Here is a 21,809-nt window from a genome sequence, read left to right as displayed (position 1 = left end):
CTAAATTAAGAATAGCGATGCTAATCAAAGAATTATTTAGTTAGATAGTACCGATAAATTATATCAGAGGAAAAAAAAGTATGGTAAGAGTACAAGGACTAAGTTATAATTACTTAATTTTTATTTAACATGTGCTGCTAAGTTGAGGATTTATGGTGTCATTTCAAAATGTTTTTTTATTTAAAAATATATTAAAATAATATTTTTTATTTTTTTAAATTAATTTGTTAATATCAACGCATCAAAACAATCTAAAAACATATAAATAATTAATTTAAAGAAAAAATTAAAATTTGATGGAACAGTGATTACACAGCCACTCCAAATACACTTAAAGACGAAATAATTGTGTTTTTTATAGTGTTTTAAACTTGGAAATATATCAAAATAATATTTTTTTATTTTTTAAAATTTAAATTTTATATTAACACATCAAAATAATTAAAACAAATAAAAAAATATAAAATAGTGATTCCACATGTACTCCAATGACAATTGAGCACTAGCACCGGTCTCATGGTGCCCCGTACAAGTCAACAAGTGGGTAGGAGTTGCAATTTGGTTACGACTTCTTTGTCTTGATAAGCTTCATGCCATGTGTTGGTGCTTCCATATAATAATAATAATAATAATAAAATCACTCTCTTTGAGCTAGGTTTTAGAAGTCATCTTGGAGGACTAAAAACATCCCTAATTTATTGGGTATTCTACCAAATATTCCAAATTAAAAAAAATAGAATGTCATAAATTAAAAGTATAGATTGTAGATTAAGATATTTGATCTTATAGTACAATCCCATGAAATTGGCTATATTTAATAATTTTATTTTAAAAAAATTTAATATTTTATTTAATCAAATAATAATAAACTCAAATGTATAAATAAAAATGATTGAATAAAATATATGAAAAAAAAACTTTTAGCATGTTGATAAAAATTGTTGATGGAAGAATAATATTTTTTAGTCAAAACATAAACTAGCAATAACTTTTATTTATTTATTTATTTATTTATTTATTTATTTATACGACTTTCCTTTTATTTCTCAAACTTAATGGCTAAAAATGAGGCTGGATTTAACTATTCTTATACCAATTTAATCAAAATCACACGCTATTCTTATAAATACTTCATTTTCACTCCGTTTGAGACCTTTGGTTAATTTGTCTATTCTTTGAGCCTTTTTTTAGAAACATAGGTTATATTCCTCTTTCAAGACTTTCACCTCGCACCTTATTCGATGTGTAATATGTATTATTTTTGTGGTAAAAATTATTTTTTATAAAGTTTTGATTTTTTTTATTTGAAATTAATTTTTTGATATTTTTTATTATTTTAATGTGCTGATATTATAAATATTTTTTTTAAATAAAAAAAATATTATCTTGATACATTTCCGAGTGAAAAGAACTTTGAAAAACAATTGTTACCACATTCTCAAAATCACCCAGTATGATAGTTATTGATATTATTGTAACAGTTGTTTTTTAAAATGTTTTTGTTTGAAAATGCATGAAAATATTATTTTTTTCATTTAAAAATAATTATTTTTTATATTAGCACATCAAGACAATCCAAAAACATTAAAAAATATTATTTTAAGAAAAAAAAATTTCAATCGCAAAAGCAAATAACCCATTTGCAATTTATGCTTATGTATATTTTTTCATAACTTAATGTTATTGAATTGAATCTTTTTATATTGTAGAAATAATTTATATATATATATATAATTTCAGGCAATTATTTTGAATACTTATTTAATCATGTAAATAATTGGGAAGTAAGGTTGAATTAAGCCTAGTATATGGGGCCAAAAAATACACAAACAACACTTTTTCCTTGTCTTTTTCGGCCCTTTGAATGTGTATGTTATAGAATATGACAAAAATAACACTGATGGCGATGATTTACATACAAGGAAATAAGATCCGAAGAAGTAGAAAAAAGTAATTTGGTACAAATAAAATATACTGAGCTAATCCAAGATCATTGTTAGCTCAACAAAGTAACGGCTACACATATACAATACACTTCCTTCTTTTCCTTGTTTGATATTTTGATCTAATTGTATTTTAAAAAAAAATTAAAATTTTTGTAGTTTTAAATTAATTTTTAAAAATAATAAAATATTTCTAAATAAATAATATTTTTTTAAAATAATATTTACCACGCTTCTAAACTTGGAAATTCATCATATACCCACTACATCTTATTATATTAATTGGGTTTAGAGTGTGGGGAAGAATTGTTTTCTCCATTTTGTTTGGGATTCCCCATTAATAAAAAAAATTATAAACTTTGGTAGTTATAAGTGATATTAAATAGTTAATACACAATAGAAAAAGGTAAATACTATGTCTATATAAATATTAAAATTTACCCATACTCTTTGCATGGTTAAATATAAATAATCAAAATATAAATTTAATTAAAAAAATTATTTTAAAAGATCAATTATTAAAAATATATATATATATATATGATAAAATTATTTATAAGTATATATAATTGGATTCAGTTTTTTAAGAGACATCGTTTCATTTCATTTGTAAATGAAAGAAAAAAATACCCTCAAACCCATCCCTCTCGAATCAAGTACATAGTACTTACGAAGATAGAAATTATTAATTCAAGTTTTATAAATTTTAAAATCATTAAAAATTTATATGATTATTAATTTCAGGATCTCCAGGGATTGGTACATAAACTAACTTGGATATTTAGATTTAAAAAAAAAACAAAACAAAAAAAGTACTCCTGAGGCATGTAATTTTTCCATCCCTAAAACTGTTTTAACAGTCAAAGTGATTCGCACAAAATTACCTGCCATGTTTTATCAATTAGAGTTAATCAAATTGGGAACGGTTTTGTATTTTGGTATCATAGCCAACGAAGAAAAGGAAGATTAGCTAAAATTCTTCAACTGATCATACTTAAACAGCTAAACCCATTATTTGAGTTTTCTAATTAGGTCTGTTTCGCATCGCGGTCGCTTGTTTTATTTAAATTATTTTTTATCTGAAAAATGATTAAATTTATATTTTTATAGTTTTAATGTGTTAATAAAAAATAATATATTAACAAAAAAGTGAGAGAGAGTTAATCATTGTAGATAATTCTTTATCTTAATTTAGAGTAAAATATGGTTACTATATTGGCATAAAAAAAATTTAAATACAGTTAAGATATATGGAAGAAAAATAGAAGAAGAAGAGGAAGTTGGGTTTGGTTGTGACTGCCGGTGTTTGTCTAAGAAGTTGTGTCTGTATTTTGTTTTAAACGTAGATGCAACAATGTTCGGTAACCAAAAAAATATAGGTTACTGTTCATAGATCCTATGAAATTTTGCATTTCAAACTGATGGAAAAGGAAAGCAGATAGGAACTGCTTCTTGCGGCTGCATCATGCTACAATGTTTAGTGAACAGTGCAGCATGCCTCCACTGTCGCACTGTTCACGTGAACAGTTTTTTTGTTTTTGAAAAACCAATATAGTTAATTGATTTCACTCGCACTGTTCACGTAAACGTGAACAATAATATTTTTTTGTTTTTTAAAAAAATTAGTTTAAGGTGAATTAAATTTATTCGTACTGTAATTTTAATTTTATTCCTGATAATATTTTACCTAATTTTATTGCACGCTCAAAAAATCATGGAAACTGTAGTTATTGTTGGATGAATTTTGTATGTAATGGAATTGTAGATTGTTTAATGGAACAATAAAATTTTTTTATATAAAGTATGATTTATTTCATGATATAATAGCGATAGTTAAATCTACAATATTTAAATTAAAAACCATAAATATTAATATGTATTTTTTAAAATTATTTTATAACATCAATTTCAAAAGCATTCTTAACCAAACACAATAAACTACTTTTGGTTCAACCTTAATTTCAACCACAGTTTTAACCAAACATATATTTTTCCAAATCAACCTTAATTAAAAGTACTTTTTTATAAAACAATTTTTTTTAAACCACAACCACAATAACTACTACAATACCAAACACACCTATTTTTACGTTTCAAAAGCATTTTAAAAAAAATAAAATTTTTTAAATTTTTTTCTTTGCTTCAAATTAATTTTCTATAGAAAAATCATGATGCTTTAAATTTATTGAAAAGATTATGATATTTAGACACAAACATACAGGGATCAGATTTCAGAATATGATTTGTCACTATTATGCATAAAGATATCCCTATAGAAATTTTCAAAGTCTTGTCCTATAATAGACAATTTCTTATTTGTTAGAAAGGGTTTAAAGACTTGTTTTCTTTACCATTGCACTATTAATTAAAAAAAAGATCTATAAATATAAGCGCTTATGCGGCACATACTTTAATAAGTAAACACCTTGCAACAAAAAAGATAAGAGTTTGGAATTTGGAATTACTATAAAATATTAAAATCAGTCATAAAATCATGGTTTTACATCATTTCAATCTGATTTTATTATTTCTTGATTATTTACATGATTTTGCAATATAAGTATATATTAATTTATAAAATGATTTCTATGTATATTTTATCATTAATTTTGATTTCTATGTATATTTTAATTATTATAATAATTTTTTATATTTATTTTCTTTTATAATGTTAAAAAAACTCACTGAATTGGTAAAAAAAAAATCTTATATTTTTTAATAAAAATTACTCTTGATTATTGCATGTGCCAATATCCTATGCCATATAGGAACTTGCCACCATGATGAATCAACTATCTTAGCAAATCTAATACATATATGCCAATGACAACAATTTTTTAGGCTAGAAAATGCGGTCTATTCCCTTAATCCTCTCATATCTCAACTTTCAACGAATGCAAATCTAATAAAATACCATTAATTAAACATAAATTCTATATATAAAAAAAAGGATTTGAAATGTATACACAATCTATAACAACAAATAAAAACTCTCAAAACCATCCAAAACTTCCAAAATACCACCAAATAAAAACCTAAAAACCAATACTAAAATATATTAAAAAAAATTCTAAAAAACCATATGAAATGAATAATGATTTGTTTCTACGTGAACAACAAAGGAATAGTCAATGAATAGTGATTTGTATTTAGATAAACAATATATAAACTAGTCAATTATCTCGTGCTCTATCATGAGAGTCGTACCAAAATTTCTTTTACAAAAAAAGGTGCAGTCGTTGCCAACATGTTTTCTAAAATCATGAAAAATTCTAATTGTGAATTAAAAATTTAAAGTGTATATTTAATAAAATTGATTGATTCTTATATACTCCAATAAATATTAAAAAGAGTTGTTAACATCAACTTAAAATTAAATTAAAAAGTTGAGACATATATATATATATATTGAGATACATGATCATATTCTATAAGGAGCCCTCAAGGTTTTTATTTATCTATTTACATGTCGATATTTGTTTTATGTAAAAAAAAGAGTGATAATTTAAATTTCATTGAAACAAAATAATTAGTTATATGCATTTTTATTAATATTTGTTATCTCTAAAAAAAATATTGTTTTGTATAATTTATTTAATAAAAGTCAAAATCAATCCAAAAAATTGCAAAAAACAATTACATGATTTAAGGATAAAAAAGGTATATGACTAATTAAAATACTTTTATCTTATTAACACACTAAATTGTTTTGGGCAATTTCTTTGAAGAATATTTGTTTTTTAGAAAAAAATCTTATCATAATTATAAAAGCAAGTTTTAAGTAACAAAATAATATTCAGATAATTTTGACTCAAATATATTAGAAAAATAAAAATAATACATCATCTGCGTGTTGTCAAGAAGAACTCTTTGGAAGTATTATAAAACTTGATCTGACCTGGCATGTTAACATGGAGGCCCCCGAATTGGCTCCTTGCTCAGTTTGTATTTAAATTAAATCATATAGGAGTTGATTTGGTGTTGCCCAATAAATTTAGCAAGCCTAAATGTGAACCATATCATTTTTTTATATCAAAACTAAGGTTTTTTTTAAATAAAAATTGATCATGATCTGAAAAGTAATTTTTTATACGATTGTACCAAAAAATAAAAGAATAATTAATTTGAGAAAACTATATAAAATATTTATAATAAAATAGATATTTTATTCTTATTAAATATTCATGAGCAAATTTTTAAGGTCATTTTGTATTTCAAATTTATATATAATTATTTATAAAAAAAATTACTAATATTTTCATAAAAGCTATTATTTTATTTAAAAATATTGGCACAACTAGATAAAAATTTTAAATATCATCTTAATAATTTGTTTTTTAAAAAAATTTATTCTAATAAAAAAATTAAAAAAAGCTTTGGGCCAGAAGAATCAAACCGAAAGGCGCAACCTCCTAAAACGAAATAGCTTAGGTGTAGTTAAGCCTAAACTAAAGGAGATAAGCCCAAGCTAACACACTTGTTTTTTTTTCAAATGAGCAGACAATACATTATCCACATAATTTTTAATTTTTAAAATGTAAGAATAATGCATAGTCTATCTAGGCCAACATGCTACCCACTAAAATTTTGAATCATATCTAATGATAAAAAAAAATCAAGATATGAGTTTTTGGAACTCAAACCCAATCTCCAACTTGTTTTCATCTGAAAACGCTAAACAAAAACATTCTAAAAAACTTAAGAACCCTATTTCCAAGCAAAAACATCCTCTAATTAGCTCAAAAACTAAAACTTGAATTGAATCTAAACAAACTTTAAGAGTTTTGAATTTTTTTTTCCTATTCTTAAATAACAAAACTTTTACCGAACTCCTCTCTTCAAGACAAATATATTGGCACCAAGATTAAACCTTTTTACAACTAGAATATAGCTAGCAAAATTCTCTCCTTTTCTTTTTTGGTGGCTTTCTCTTTCCTCTCTCAACATCAAGGGATGAATATATATATATATTAAAAAAAACTAAAATCATAAAACCAAAATGCTAAAGCTAAAAACATTAGAGACAAAAGGATGAGAAATTCAAAAACTTCAAGGACCAAAGCAACTTTTCAAGGGAAAAACACTTTAGCAATTATGAAAATAGCTACATTGAATGGTGAATAGTGAAACCTAAAATTATAAAACCAAAATTGAAAATAACAAGGAGAAAAGACTAGATAGGTGACCCGTGTTTTGCCTCGAAGCAGGCTGATTTTTTTTGCAACGTAAAAAAACAATGTTCAAGCATGTCTACCATGTTTTAAAGAATAAATTCAACTCGAGTTACAGACTCTATTGGGTTCAATATGATGGTTTCATTTAATCTTATGTTTAGGAAAAAGAGCAACGACAATTAATGGATTAAATTTAAAAAGGAAAAAGTGATAATAATGACTTGAAGAAAAAGAATGTTTGTCAAAAGAAAAAAAAATAACAAAGCTAAATTTCAAGACAACCCAATGTTAAAAAAAATAAAATTGAAGAAAAAATTGACAAAAAAAAGTCTGAGTTAATCCAAGTTAGTATTGCAAACTCGTGAGCCAGGTCATGAGGTCAAGCTAATCTTATAGAAAGCAAATAAAAAAAATTAACAATGCTCAATTCCCAACCATTCAAATGTAAAAGAATGAACCAAAAAAAAAAAAATACTTGCAAGCCCAAATAAAGATGCCAAACCTCTCGAGCCGGATAACGCAAATGGGATAACTTAATAGAAGGAAAAATAGGAACAAGCATGAAGCCTAGCAGGAAAAAAAATACTCAATGTTAAAAAAATAATTCAAAAAAATATATCCAAACTAACTTGGGCAAACCCGCCAGATACACGACCTAGGTCATAAGCCTTGGATAAACTCATATAAAAAATTGAGAAAAAAAATCACGAAACTCAATCTCCAACAAACTCAATGTTAAAGATAAAATTAAAAAAAATCAATGTAAAAAAAAAGATAAAAAAAAGATTGATGTGTTAATCCAGGTTAACATCTTATACCGTGACTCGATTCATGAGATCGAGATCACTGCATTGAAAAAATTATGAAAGCTAATTCTAAACCAATTTAATGTTAAAACATGAAATTTAAAATAAATAAATTTTTAAAAAGGATATAAAGCAAAAAATAATAATTAAAAGAATGAGAAATAAATTTAACATAAAAATAAAACAAAACAAAATGTTAAGGGATGAAGTTGAAAAACAATTAATTAAAAAAAGAATAAAAATAAACAAATAGATAATCAAAAAAATAATGATCAAATTTGATATAAAAATCAATAAAAATGAATGCTAAGAGATGAAATTAAAAAAAAATCAATAAAAAAGGATTAAAAAAATAATAAAAAGAATGAGAATCAAGTTTGATATAATAAATAATTGATAGAATACCTTTAAAAACTTTTAGGTCAATGCGATTTCCAATGAGAGAAGAGAGAGAAAAAAAAGTTTGCATGAATCCAACCATTATACCGCCACTGACATACATCGCACCACTAGAAAGAGCGTGGGGTGAAGCTTCCAACACCGCCAATTGGCTATTGGGATACAACTCACCCGCCCCATGATAACTGCATGACTCTCTCACTTGTTGTATATGTTTTATACCCGCCAATCTATTTTTCCTATTTATTTATTTTAATCATCATATTTGTTTTAGTTTAAATTCTGGTCCATTGACATTTATTTTATATCAACTAAAATTAGTTTTGGCTTTCAAAATCTAGCATCAACTAAGATACAAACATTTTCCTCGACATCAAAAAATTCTTATATGTAGCCAATAAAAAAAAGTAGTTGAGTCCAATAAAAAAAAAATGCAAAAGGGTTAACTTAAGAAAAAATCAAGGGATGGAAAAGAGAAAAAAGGCTTACCCTTAGGAATCTGGTCCTGAAAAAGGATCAGACTATTCATCAATTATTCAATTTCGATCCTTATAGCTTTTACTGTTGTATATTAGTAAAATTATTTTCAATTTTTCATATCAAGCATTAACTGAGAGTCAAGCTTGTTCCTGACATAACAAGCACACAATACCATAAAAACTATAACAAATAACAAAGTTGAATCCCAAATTAATCTATCATAAAGAATAAAATTGAAAGAAAAAAATAAATAACTAAAAAAAAACAATATTCTAGTGAATTTTAATGTATAAGGAGGGGAACAATGATTTTCCCTTGACATCATAAAATTCTCACATGCAACCAACCTAAAAAAACAATTAAGTTCAATTCTAAAAAAAAATTAAATGCAGAAAAGTCAAATTAAAAAACATAAATCAAGGAATGGAAAAGAAAAGAAAAAGATTAATCATTCTCTTGCTCTTGGAACATAGTCCATAAAAAAAAGGTATGAATATTTGTCAATTATTCAATTTCTATCCTCCTTATAGCTTTGATTGTTTTGTATTAATAAAATTATATTTGTTTTATATTAGTAAAATTATATTTAATTTTGTCAAATCAAGTAGAGTCTAGTTCCCCAACATAGTGCACAATGCCATTACAACGAAAATAAATAATAAAGTTAAATCCTAAATTAATCTAACATAAAAAATGAAATCAAAATGAAAAAAAATTGATAACTAAAAAAAAAAACAATCATTGTTCCAATAAACCAGGGAACAATGATTTCCTCTTTTCAGTTAGTTTTCCCTTGACATCACAAAATTCCCACATGTAACCAATTGAAAAAACTTATTAAATCCAATCCTAAAAATATCAAATGCATAAAGGTCAACTTGAGAATAAAAAAAAATGAAAAGGAAAAAAAATAATCTTTCTCCTACCCTTGGAATTTAGTCTCTGAAGAGAGCTGAAAAAAGTTTGAATATTTATCAATTATTCAATTTCAGCACTTATAACTTTAATTGTTTTATATTAGTAAAATTATATTCAATTTTATCAATTCAAGCATTAACCAAGAGTTGGATTTGTTACTTGACAGAGCAAGTACACAATCCAATGACAACCAAAATAAACAACAAAGTCAAATCCCAAATTAATCTAACATAAAAGGTTCAAATCAAACGGGAAACAAAAAATCATTAATGGAGTGAAGAACAATGATTTCCCCTCAGTTTGTGAACTTCAAATATCAAAGCAAACTTTTCAAGGGAAAACACTACAGCAATTGCGAGAAAAACAACAGTTAACGGTGAACAGTGAATCCTCTAGTTGTTTTAGTTTATCACTTAATAATAATAATAATAATACCAATAATAAATATTAATATTAGCTATTAGCTATTAATCAATGTAATATGTAACATTTAATGTAATATGTAATATAGAACTTGTTCTTGGTTTTGAATTAAACGGTCAAGACAACTCTGAAAACTAGAATGGCCCCACAGACTATTAGCAAACTAGTATACGGTTCTGATTGGAGCGCTGCATTCCCATACCAAGGTCTTTTCAGTTGTGAATGCGAGCGGTTTCTGAATGCTCAAGTTTCAAGCCATGTTAACGTTCCCATGACCAAATATTTACTTGGAAGTTCCCCTGCTGTTGGGGAAAGGTATGTAATTTTTCTCCTGTAAGGTTTAGGTGTAGCAAGGATTAAAACTACCAGCAAATTACACAATAAAGGCATCCAGCAGGTCAAAAGCTACAAAATCTAACCTTTGAAGATCAATGTCCGTGACGTAGATGAATCCAGCAATGTTACTGCATCAAAAAGGGCATAACGTGACCGCATTAGCAGGCTTAGATAAGTCATTTCATTAGTTTTCACAGTGAATACTGTTGAAAGGAGATAAACATTCTTCATCGTTTGGTTCAAGTCCTAGCATCATGGAAGATTTATAAAAATGGTGAAACTAAATGGCCAGGTACAAGAATCAAGGAAATTTTTCAATAGGACTTGGGTCTGACATTCCCATTTTTGCAACATAAAAGTTCAGTATAAATAACTGATTTATCAAAAGAAAAGGAACAGATTAGGATCAAAAGAACAGATTACTTGGGTCTGATATTTTTTCTTGTGATAAAATTACTGTTTTATAAAAAGAAAAAGGAAAGGAAAGGAAAAGGAAAGATTACCTAGAAACAATTTGATCAGGTTCTTGGGCATACGAAACAGCAAGAACAACATGGAGCAGATCTCGATCAATATTAACAGGTGCAACTCGCAGAGGGTTGGCAACAGGGTCAGCCCCAATTGGCAGAGCTGATCTTGGGGCTTGTGGTCCGCCACCAATTCGATACACAAATAAATCACTAAAATTTGCAATATTTGAATGTGGAGAAAGATCATTTGCAATGCCATAGAAATATTCCTGAGAGAAAGAGCAGGATACCAGCCTTGTTAGTATAGATAGGAAATGAAAAGGCAAAACAGCAGCATATAACTGAAGTAAGCAAAGTACTAAACACAAGAATTATCCCAAATCCTGGTATCAAATGATAATAAACTTACATAAATAAAACAGAAGTAAAACCAACAATAGATGCTATAGAATGTGTGTGAACTCTTAAGGATATCTGTAAAGTTATGAAATATGGGTAAAAATCGAAAGTAAAAATTTATGTCCATAAACACTGTCTTTACCCTAATCCTGTAACTTCTAGACTTCTGGCGGAATTTTGAACTCCTGGAAACAACACCACCGGACTTTTGAAGTTTCAGAACATCCACATTAGGCTTGCTCTTTAGCACATCCCGGAGCATGCTGAAAAGCTTTTCCTGTATAATGATCAAATGGAATGCTGTAAAAATTCAAGGAATTGTCCAGGAGTACAGAAGAAGTTTACCAATAACTTTAAAGGTTGGATTTCATTGCTAACACAAGCACATGTGGGCAAGTCAATGCATAATTTGTTGTTGCTAATCCTAAATTCCAAAAGAAAAAAAATAATCTGACATTAAGAACTATAACCATTATGAATAGATTGAAATGACAAATGAATCCAAAGAAAAAACATAAAATGATTTGTGATCTTTATTTGATAATGATGAGATTACATGGGCCTTTAACAGTGCTTGGTCGTGGCATAGCTAGAGATTGAATCATCAATCAACTACTCATATATAAAAGGGGCAATGAAGTTGGAGCACATCTCAGCAAAAAAGGAGAATCTAAAATAGAAAGTGAGAAAAGAAAAAAACAGAACTGTGCAGTAGACCACACTGTTGTTTGGGAAGTTGGCTTGATTAGAAGTGGAAGTGTCTATTTAAGATAGTACCTCAGATTGAATCCTGCTCAAATGAAGACAGAGGAAAGCAACAATGCTCAACAAACAGAAGAGCAAACACATGATTAAGAATAAACAAATGCAAACACGATCAAAAGGAAGTGAAGAATGCCTAGAAAAAGGCATGGTATGAGAAGTAGAGGCTAGCAAATATGCAACTTATCTGAAATAAAATAAGAAACTGACATGCCCGCTGCTTCAATGGACTGAGAACAGATTAGGAAATGCAATGAGGTAAAAAATACAGCACCAAGAAAGACTCGCCACCTATGAGGTGAGCAATCTCTAGAAGAAGGGTAGTGGACAGGAGAACTGAAGATCAATACAACCAAAACTTGGACAGAGAGGAAATGTTCCGCAGACATCACCTTAAGTGGAATGGACAAAGAAGGGGGCCAAAATAGTCTTCCAAGTGAGAGCAACTCATGAGAAACAAGAAAAATTGAATTGGGAGATTTTGCAGCCCATATAGCAAAAAGGTTTGAAGGGGCTAACGATTCATCACAATTGAAGGTTTTGGCCACAGTAGACACTATGCGGTATCTCCTTTCTAAACAGTACAAACTTGCTTACTCTGCTCAAGAAACAAAGATCTAGATCAATAAAATACTAAGATGTACTGTACAGTTCTTATGATAGTTCTTTGTGATTAAATTACAGCAACTTTAATAAAAAATAAATAAATAAATAAAAATATGAAAAAGCCAGTATGCCAGTAAAGAAGGCATCTCAAGATTTTAGAATAATAGATTGTTTTTTATGAAAACCAAGAACAAATTGGTAAGTTCAATTACAGAATCATTGTAACAACATAAAGATGCTTGAATCAGGAATGCTTTACAAATGTGCTTACATATATTACTCACGTCATCGTCCAAATTATATTTTAAAAGGAACATAGAAAAGAAAACAATGACTAATGAATTACCTGACCCAAAACCAAGACCACATTAGCATTGAATGTATCAATTGCATGAAGAAGCAACTGCAGGATAAGAAAGCATACTGTTAAACAGGCTCCAAAAGTGTGGTATTAACATTACCATGATAAAATGAAGCATCAAAATTTATCAGTATAAGATCTCAACTCCATCACCTCATAGCCTACACCTTCTATCCATCCCATGGTGTTGATCACCATGCCTGAAGCACGAGATTCAGCATTTCCAGTAAATTGTCTTTCCAATATTTGAGCAAGCTCCTTTACAAGTGCTTTGTACAGATCCACATTTTGGCTGAATAATAAGAAAGAATGTTAATTGAAGTACAATATGTGTTAGTCTGAATGCAGAGAGTTGGTTTCATAGTTTTCAAATTGGAACCAAACACCAATCAGGTGAAGGCAATGGCTATGTCTATGAATTTAGAGTAGAAATGGAAAAAAAAAGACCTTAAATTGCCATGACATCAGAATGTTATTTGGAGTACAATATGTGTTAGTCTGAATGCAGAGAGTTGGTTTCATAGTTTTCAAATTGGAACCAAACACCAATCAGGTGAAGGCAATGGCTATGTCTATGAATTTAGAGTAGAAATGGAAAAAAAAAAGACCTTAAATTGCCATGACATCAGAACCTTAATATCAGTAACTTATCTAAAATGGTCAAAATATGAGATAGAACCTTGAAGTGAAGATGATCTTCAAGTTCTCAACATCATGTCATATGACACTTGCCATTACTTCAAACTATCAATCAAAGGCAAATTATGAAAAAGCTTAAAGGGTGTCTAAATACTATTTCTTTGTTTCTCATCTCATCTTGAATCGAGAATTGTTCTCTACTCTCTTATAACAGCTTTAATGTTAAGCACACAGCTTCAATTACCAAAAAAATATTAGAATGATGTTATTGGTGATACAAAAAATAGGGGATGAATTCTACAGGCAGAAAAGCAGCAAATATTTGAATCCTAAACCTAGCAGAGGTAAAATGATATGTACCCCTGAAAACAGCTAAACAATTTTCCAGCCAAGGCCAAAATAAGAAAGCATGATGATGTGCAAATCCACACTCTCACTAAGTTCTGGAACAATCTTCATCACTCAGACTAAGGAAAAAAACAATCCTCTTTAATATTAAAACCGAACACCACCACCCCCACCCTCTCCACATTTTTTTGGCTTCTGCAACTATCTTTCTACTCAGTTTCTGTCTTCCTCCTTTCCAATCTTCTTTCCTACTTTGGTTTTTATTCTGGCATGGTTTTCTCGATCTCTTCAACTAGATTTCTTATTGCAATGCCAAGGTTTTAGGAATGCATAGGTCTCAAGCCATGGGAGCCCCATCATGTTCCTGACTTTGTTAGCAAGCTTAATAATCTAAAACAAAAACCTCAAGAGGATTCACTTTGTCATTTTGCAGACCTTTATTATTGAAAATCCTTTCTTCATCTTTCTTTCTTATTTTACAATTTTGTAGTAATGTCACCTTTGCCAAGTCATTTAAACCAATCAACTTGCACAGGAATATCAGCAGCAAATATGTTCTGGTTCACAAATATACAAAGCTGCAAGGTACTTACCCGCCTCGGTTTTTGCCAGGCCGTCTCTGTGTTTTGATGAACTTTTACAAGTTAGAAGGATTTTAATTTTTCCAGCTTTAACATTTGAAAGCATTCAAATTAATTGGCAGTTCACTAATTTTCCCGGTTGGTTTTGAGAAGATGGTTGGCTATGCTAATTTTCTAACAATGCAATGCATTAATTAAGTGAGAAATGAGTAACCTGGGAGTTGTGTGGCCATAGAAGTAAACAAGAGGCATTTCAAGCGAAATGCCTTCGACTGGATCAATAGGCAACTCAATGGGGGTGGCAGCAATGCATCCAGGAGCAGTTATAGATCCTTGGCCTATATCCAAGTCCACAAAAGTAGGCTTCCAACCTTGTTTAGCTGCCCAGCTGAGAAGCATCCTCGACAATGTACTCTTTCCTGAATCTGTAGGTCCAACAACAATCACCCTAGGGCCCTGAGATGAACAATTCACATTCAAAAACTTAACAACAGCAACAACGCAAAACACCAATTTTGTTCATACAATCAAACAAAAACAACAATATTAATACCTGAGAAGATTCAGGAGATGCTTTAGCCTGGTTTCTTCGTCCGTCGAGCACAGCGTGCACATTTACATAACTAACCATAGGAGTCTAAATTAAATATAAAAAAAAAATCAGTAAATTAACAAAATAGAAAAGCTTATTATTTCAAAAAAAAAAAAAATCAGAAATGACACAGAAAAGAAATTCACAAAAAGAGGCACCTCATCAGCTGTATAATCGGTCTCCGTAGAACCATCCATCTCAATTGTGGCTCCATACCAAGTAAAAACCTTTTTTTCAATAAAAATTAAATAACATTTATTCTACATTCGAATAAATAAATAAAATTTGTAATTTGAAAGGAAACTAGATTACAGCGAATTTGAAGTGAGGAGGGAAGGTGAGCCAGATTTGAGGGGGAAGCTCGGTGCCAAAGATCTCTGCGGTGCCGTTTAGGAGTCTTAAGCGAAGTGGAGTGTCGTTAGCTACTTCGATTCTCAGCTCGCTCTCTTTCTCTAGCTTAACTTGCCTTGTCGTTGAGGCCGTGCCTGCACCACCGTAAGCCATGTCGATCCTTCGTCTACTCCACCACCCTGCTGCTTCTGCAGAAATGGGGATTGGAAACGTTTTCTGACAAGGGTTTTAGAAGCGGGATGGGATTTATTTATTTATATCTTACCGGGATAACTCAGTCCCCTTTCTACATAACGAATCACAGACCAGTCCCTATACTCTATAATCTGCATAAATTAGCTCAACCTCTCAGCAGTTCAAAAACTTCAGTAGAGCCATTATATCAAACATCTGGGGTGCAAGTCTAAAAATCAACAGCTATTAGCTACAAAAAAAGAATAAATTGGTTTCTTTGGCTCCTGTAAAAGAACAAAACTTTAGTTTCCTAAAATATGTAAAATTATATTAAACTGTGCAAGTGAAGAAACTTGAAATGGAATGTGTTTCATTAAAAGAAGTAATCACATAAATGGTATAAAAATCAATTTGTAGTAAAACAAGCAAACATGGAAATCGAATTAGATATCAATAAATAAAAAACATGTAAACATGACTTATAAGGATATAATTGAAAATAAATAAAACTCATGGATAAAAATAAAAGAAGATAGAGGATGAGGTACCAAAATAGATAAATTGTCTATCTGTAATAAAGCGAACCGTGATTTTCCAAAATCTTTATTGTTTTTGGGCTGCTAGGCAACCACCACTGTTTCATGAAATTGGTCTTTTATTTTAAATTATTTTTTATATATTTAGATTATTTTAATATATTGATTTTAAAAATAAAAAATTTATTTAATAAATTTTTAAATAAAAAAACATTTTAAAAACAATATTTACCATTATTTTAAACACCTTATTAATTTACTTTATAGGGTAAAAATAGATAAAAACAATATTTACCATTATATAAATGAACAGTGAATCAGCACTATTTTTTTAATTTATTAAATTAGATAAGTGGCTTGTGTTGTGTTAGGGGTGACATCTTTTTTTTAACATGAAATAGATGTTAAGGTAATGTAAATATTCCATAAAAACTAAAAATAAATGTAAGACTCTAGTCATTGATTTGATTAGGTTTAATAAGCTCGATATATTTAATAATATGAATAAAAAAATACAATGATGATAAATAAAGTGACAACAAAATGCAAAACAAAAAAAGATTAAAAAAATCCGATCCAATCTCATCCGAGTTAGCATGCTAATATGCAACTTAATCGCGACATTAGGGTAACCTCATCAAAAATAAATTAAGTAAAATTATTAAGCTTACTTATCAAATAATCTGATGTGGGAGGGTGAAAACTGAAAAAAAATATTTTTATATAAAATTGAAAATTAAGAAAATTAAAGGAAGATAAAATAACAAAACTAAATTGATAAATTATTTCATATAAAATAAATAATAATTAAAAGAATATAAACCAAATATAAAGGAGAAAATAATTGAAAGGCCATGTTGAAATTTTAAAAAGTCAAGAATAAAATTTGAGGAGAAAGGAGAAAACAAAACATTATCGGCACTGAATCAGAGATCCATTGGCTCCATGCATTATTAGATCATAAAAAAGCTACTAAATCTCTTATAAAAAATAATATTTGATGATTGTCTACTCCACATGTATTATCTAAAAGGTAGGAAGACCACCTATACACTTGCACAAGCAACACATGCATCACACAGTTTTTTTTTAATATTTATATTTGTTAAATAACCAAATAATCACCTAATAAATCTAAATATTACAAAACAATTCATAAAAAATAAAGAGAAAAACACCATCCTAAGATATATATTTTTTTCTTTTAAGGTCATTATTACAAAAAAGCTTCTCTTTCAAAGTTAATAATTTTTTACTTTTAAAGATATTAACATAATTTTACTTGTAAGGAATATTAAAAAGATAAAAAAAAAACTTCTAGACAAAAGCCTTTTGTTTTTTTGTTTTTAAGGATAACAAAGTAATTTTATTTTAAAAAATATATATAAATCAATTTGTCTAATTTGGTAATGTCCAATCCCTGAAAAAACATTTTTACCCTTAATAATAAGCTTTGTTAGGTTTTTTTGGAAGGATAAAAATATTATTTTATTATTTTAATTCACAGTATTTTTTTAATAAAAATAACAATAAAATACATACTTTTTGTCGTTTTGTTTACGATATTACGGATTATGAGATCTGAAACAGCCTATCCGAAAATAAATACAACATCTTCCTTTTGGGCTTTAAAAAGTTTCTGTGTATTTTTAGTTAATTATAGTTTCTATACACGTATATTATTTAACTGATTTATTTAATTTTTCTTCACTTTTCTAATTGACATACAATTAATTATAAAATATTAATTTTGAATGTTTATTAAATAACTCAAATACTTACAATTAAATTAAAATTTTTAATTATATAAAATATTTTTTAATTGAACTTAAGTAAAAATTAGAGACATAAATTAATTATCTTTCAAAATATAATAATTAGTAGTTAGGATAAACTTATATAAATCTTAAAAAATAATAATTACTAACAAATTTTCACTTAAAATTATATTATTATAAACCATTATTAATTTAAACAGCTCATTTTAATAATTATTTTGAATATAAATTAATAATATATACATGAATAAAAGTTTTATAATTGTTTCTGTCCAAAGGTTTTAAAAATAACCTAAGATAATAATAACAAATAGCCTATAAAAAATTGACTAATAATCCAATTTAATAATATGATAAATTATAATATAATGCAATTAATTCCAGATTTTAATATTTGATTTTTTTATTGGCTTGTTTTGAAGCCTTTTTAGACTTTTAGGATTAAAGTAGTTAAAATTAAATAACGGGGAAGAATATATGTAATCTTAAAACTAGTAATTACTAAAATAATAAGTCTCAAATTATAATATTATGGGCCTTTTTTATTTTAACAATACATGTATAAATATAAAATTTTATAAATTATATGTGTAAGAAATCTTGCCTTTTTTTTGCTTAATAATATCATGTTTTTTGTCCAAAAGAGTAAAAAAGAACACAAGATAATAACAAATAATTATCTATAAAAATTAAAAATGATTCAATTTAATAATTGTATAAATTTCAATTTAATCTGATTATTTTCAGATTTTAATACTTCATGTTTCTTATTGAGTTGTTCTTAAATTTTCTTACACTTTTTTATATTCAAAATAAAATATCATTATTGTGATATATAATTCAAGAATGATTTATATAACTTATTTTATATTATTCAGTGTTTTATATGGTGTATAAATCAGAAAACAATAAAAAAATGGATTAATCTATATCTTAGTTTCATTCTAAAAAATCAACCATTTTATTTTAAAGAATTTTATTAATATTGTTTTTTTTAATTATAGGTGGATTTGAATCTACTTAGTATTATGTTTTTAGAGTACAATATTGAGTCAAAATTTCAAAAGTTTGGAAGGAATTTGTGATTTTATGTATAGTTATTGATATCTCCAAAATTGTCCCTTCTCTTGTTTGAAGCCCGGCCTGCTTTAAACTCCATTAAAGCCCAAAGAGCGAAAGGTACACGAAGCAACAGACACTCTAGGGGTCCTGATTGGACTTCATTTATTTATTTTTTTAATGTATTGACCACGACAAGTGCCCAGAAAACAGCGTAAGTAAACCACCAGGAAGATTCAGAGCAAGTTCATCTGCGGTTTCAAGCGCTCCTTTCTTTGCTGCTGCCATGAAGAGATTTGGAAATATACATTCCGCGGCTTCGCACTTTTTGGATAGACTTTTTAGAAACATCTTCCATGGTAATTCTATGTAGTTTCTTGGAATATCTCAAAACATCCATTTATATAAGAGCAAGTTATAACACGAGTATGCCATCCGGATAACCAGCTTCTTTTCCAGCTAATCTTTGCTGCCACCCCGACCAGAAATTCATCAAATTTTCAAAAATGTTGCCAAATCATTTCCATGGCGAAAACCCAACTTCACTTGCTAGAAACAACTGCAACGTTTGCAGTGAAAGCCTGAGATTTACACATTCTATTGCATACTTTTACCTCACATTCAATAGCATACGCACAATATGCCGTGCATACATGCACAATGACATCCCAATGGTAGCATTTATAGTTTTTGCCTACTTCAGTTACTTTATCGTAGACCACTGCTTAACCGTGTTTAATCGACTGCCTTCCGACGAAGAATCACCAAAGAAAGAGCTGTTGAAAGTTACAATATGGAGCTTAACATCAGCTATAATGTTTGGCTTTGCATATCAGTTTTCAACATTTATGGGCCCGACTGTGGTTCTCCTCATGTATGGCATTGCGATTGTGAGCAGTGCAATTCTCTTCTATGCCCACTTCATTTATGATGCCCAACGTGGTTACAAGGCTTTCTGCAGTGTTAAGAGCATCAAAATTCTCCAGTTTCCTGCTCCTGCTGACAGGGATGTCGATCCTGATATCAAGACGTTAGAAGAAGTCTAAAGCCTGGAGATCAATTCTGGCAGAATCTCTGTTGGTAGTGCAGTAGCATGCCTAATCATGCATATATGCCAATTACCGAGAATAAGATATACTCTGCATTTACGGGACTTGGAGAGTGCGTGTGTTTCTTTGAGTGTGGATCACTATTTGAAGGATTTGAGACTACCACTGAAGGGTTTTTAGCAGAAATTAGTATGGTTTGTGCAACTTTAATTCAATTAATTATCATGATTTTTTTATTTGATTTATTGCTTGTTTAGAATGAAAACTTTGGTAAAAATGTGCCAATATATATGAGAGAAGTGATATTAGAAATCGCATGTTTCCCTTCCCTCTACTTTTCATGTCGAGCTATGTTTTAAAAATACTTTTAAAAAATTAATAGTGATTAAATAAAAAATTTAAATTTTTTAATTTGAAAATGATTTTTAAAAAATAAAAAATATTATTTTAATATATTTTTAAATAAAAAATATTTTAAAAAACAACTGCAATCACACTCTCAAACATGCAATAAATCTCTTTAATGAAATGAAATAGCAAAATAAATACCTAAAAATAGTTAAGAGATTTTGAATATTATAATTTGTATATGAAAATATATAAAGTGTGTGTTTGATATTATAGTGTAGGGTGCTATTTTTAAATTTTTATTTACTTAAAAATATATTAATTTTTTTTAGTTTTGATATTAATATATTAAAATAATTAAAAAATATTAAAAAAAATATTACTTTAAAAGAGTATTACAGGAATCCAGCACTATAAATTAAGATCTATGGTACATAATAAAGACCTTAGAAAAATCCTTAAAGGAGCCAACCATGGAGAGCTGACCTTACATACTAGAGAAAACAACTCATTGTATGAGCTAAAATTGATTGAAACATCTATTTTGATCAAAACATTTATCCTTATAACAATTTAGCTTGTTTGTTTGATAATGTAGTTACAGTTGTTTCTTAAAATATTTTTTATTTAAAAATATATTAAAATAATATTTTTTTTAAAAAAATTATTTTTAATATCAGCACATGAAAATGATCTAAAAATATTAAAATAATATTAATTTAAAGTAATGAAAAAAATAAATAAAAATAATTTTTTTAAAAGCGTTTTTGAAACGTAAAAATAAACAGGCTTGAGCTTCCTACTAAACCTATATATTATTGTAAGTTATAATCCTGTAGTTATTATTTCATGCTCTTCAAATAATATAATAAACCTTATATCTAGAATAATGTTTCATCATATTATTTTAATATTTTTTTGTAAGTAGAACGGGAAAGAGATAAAAATATATAGTTTTTGAAATTATATTTAAAATTTTAAAAATATGAATCAAGTATATACTTTTTAAAATTATGAAACCTTATGAATATCTTTGATTGATAAAATTATAATGAAAACATTTTTTGGGAGCAATAAAGATACTCCATAAATAAATATCTGGAGGAGAATTTGTTTGAGAAAAAACAGAAGAAATGGAGATGCGGGGTATCGATCCCCGTACCTCTCGCATGCTAAGCGAGCGCTCTACCATCTGAGCTACATCCCCGCCTTGAATTGTGTGCGGGAAATAAATATAATAATAAAGCTTGAATTGCGAATCATTTCGAACGGATGCA

The 21,809-nt window shown here is 27.9% G+C and overlaps 1 protein-coding gene and 1 non-coding gene across 2 annotated transcripts; both read right to left on the bottom strand.

Moving 5' to 3' along the window:
• Nucleotides 1-10,161: 10,161 nt before the first annotated feature.
• Nucleotides 10,162-16,014, bottom strand: LOC133670356 (protein CLP1 homolog). The gene is made up of 10 exons (XM_062090838.1): nt 15,550-16,014; nt 15,396-15,464; nt 15,199-15,282; nt 14,860-15,101; nt 13,231-13,369; nt 13,063-13,119; nt 11,491-11,625; nt 10,983-11,218; nt 10,563-10,607; nt 10,162-10,474 (listed from the first exon to the last, which is right to left on the bottom strand). Exons 1-10 carry the CDS (start codon nt 15,739-15,741, stop codon nt 10,387-10,389), a joined length of 1,287 nt encoding a protein of 428 aa, XP_061946822.1. The 5' UTR covers nt 15,742-16,014; the 3' UTR covers nt 10,162-10,386.
• Nucleotides 16,015-21,666: 5,652 nt separating this feature from the next.
• On the bottom strand, nt 21,667-21,739 carry TRNAA-AGC (transfer RNA alanine (anticodon AGC)). The gene has a single exon. It is a non-coding gene; the product is annotated as a tRNA-Ala (tRNA).
• Nucleotides 21,740-21,809: the final 70 nt, after the last annotated feature.

This window comes from Populus nigra, chromosome 13 (genome assembly GCF_951802175.1).
Source record: "Populus nigra chromosome 13, ddPopNigr1.1, whole genome shotgun sequence".
NCBI classification, from domain to species: Eukaryota; Viridiplantae; Streptophyta; class Magnoliopsida; order Malpighiales; family Salicaceae; genus Populus; species Populus nigra.
This window is presented reverse-complemented; position numbering and strand designations above follow the sequence as displayed.

Excerpts from the sequence above, each read along its gene's own strand:
- LOC133670356 (XM_062090838.1), bottom strand. The coding sequence starts at position 15,741 with ATGGCTTACGGTGGTGCAGGCACGGCCTCAACGACAAGGCAAGTTAAG. Across the intron at positions 11,626-13,062 it reads TGGTCTTGGTTTTGGGTCAG|GAAAAGCTTTTCAGCATGCT; the intron begins GTAATTCATTAG and ends ATCATTATACAG. Across the intron at positions 10,475-10,562 it reads ACGGACATTGATCTTCAAAG|GAGAAAAATTACATACCTTT; the intron begins GTTAGATTTTGT and ends TAAACCTTACAG.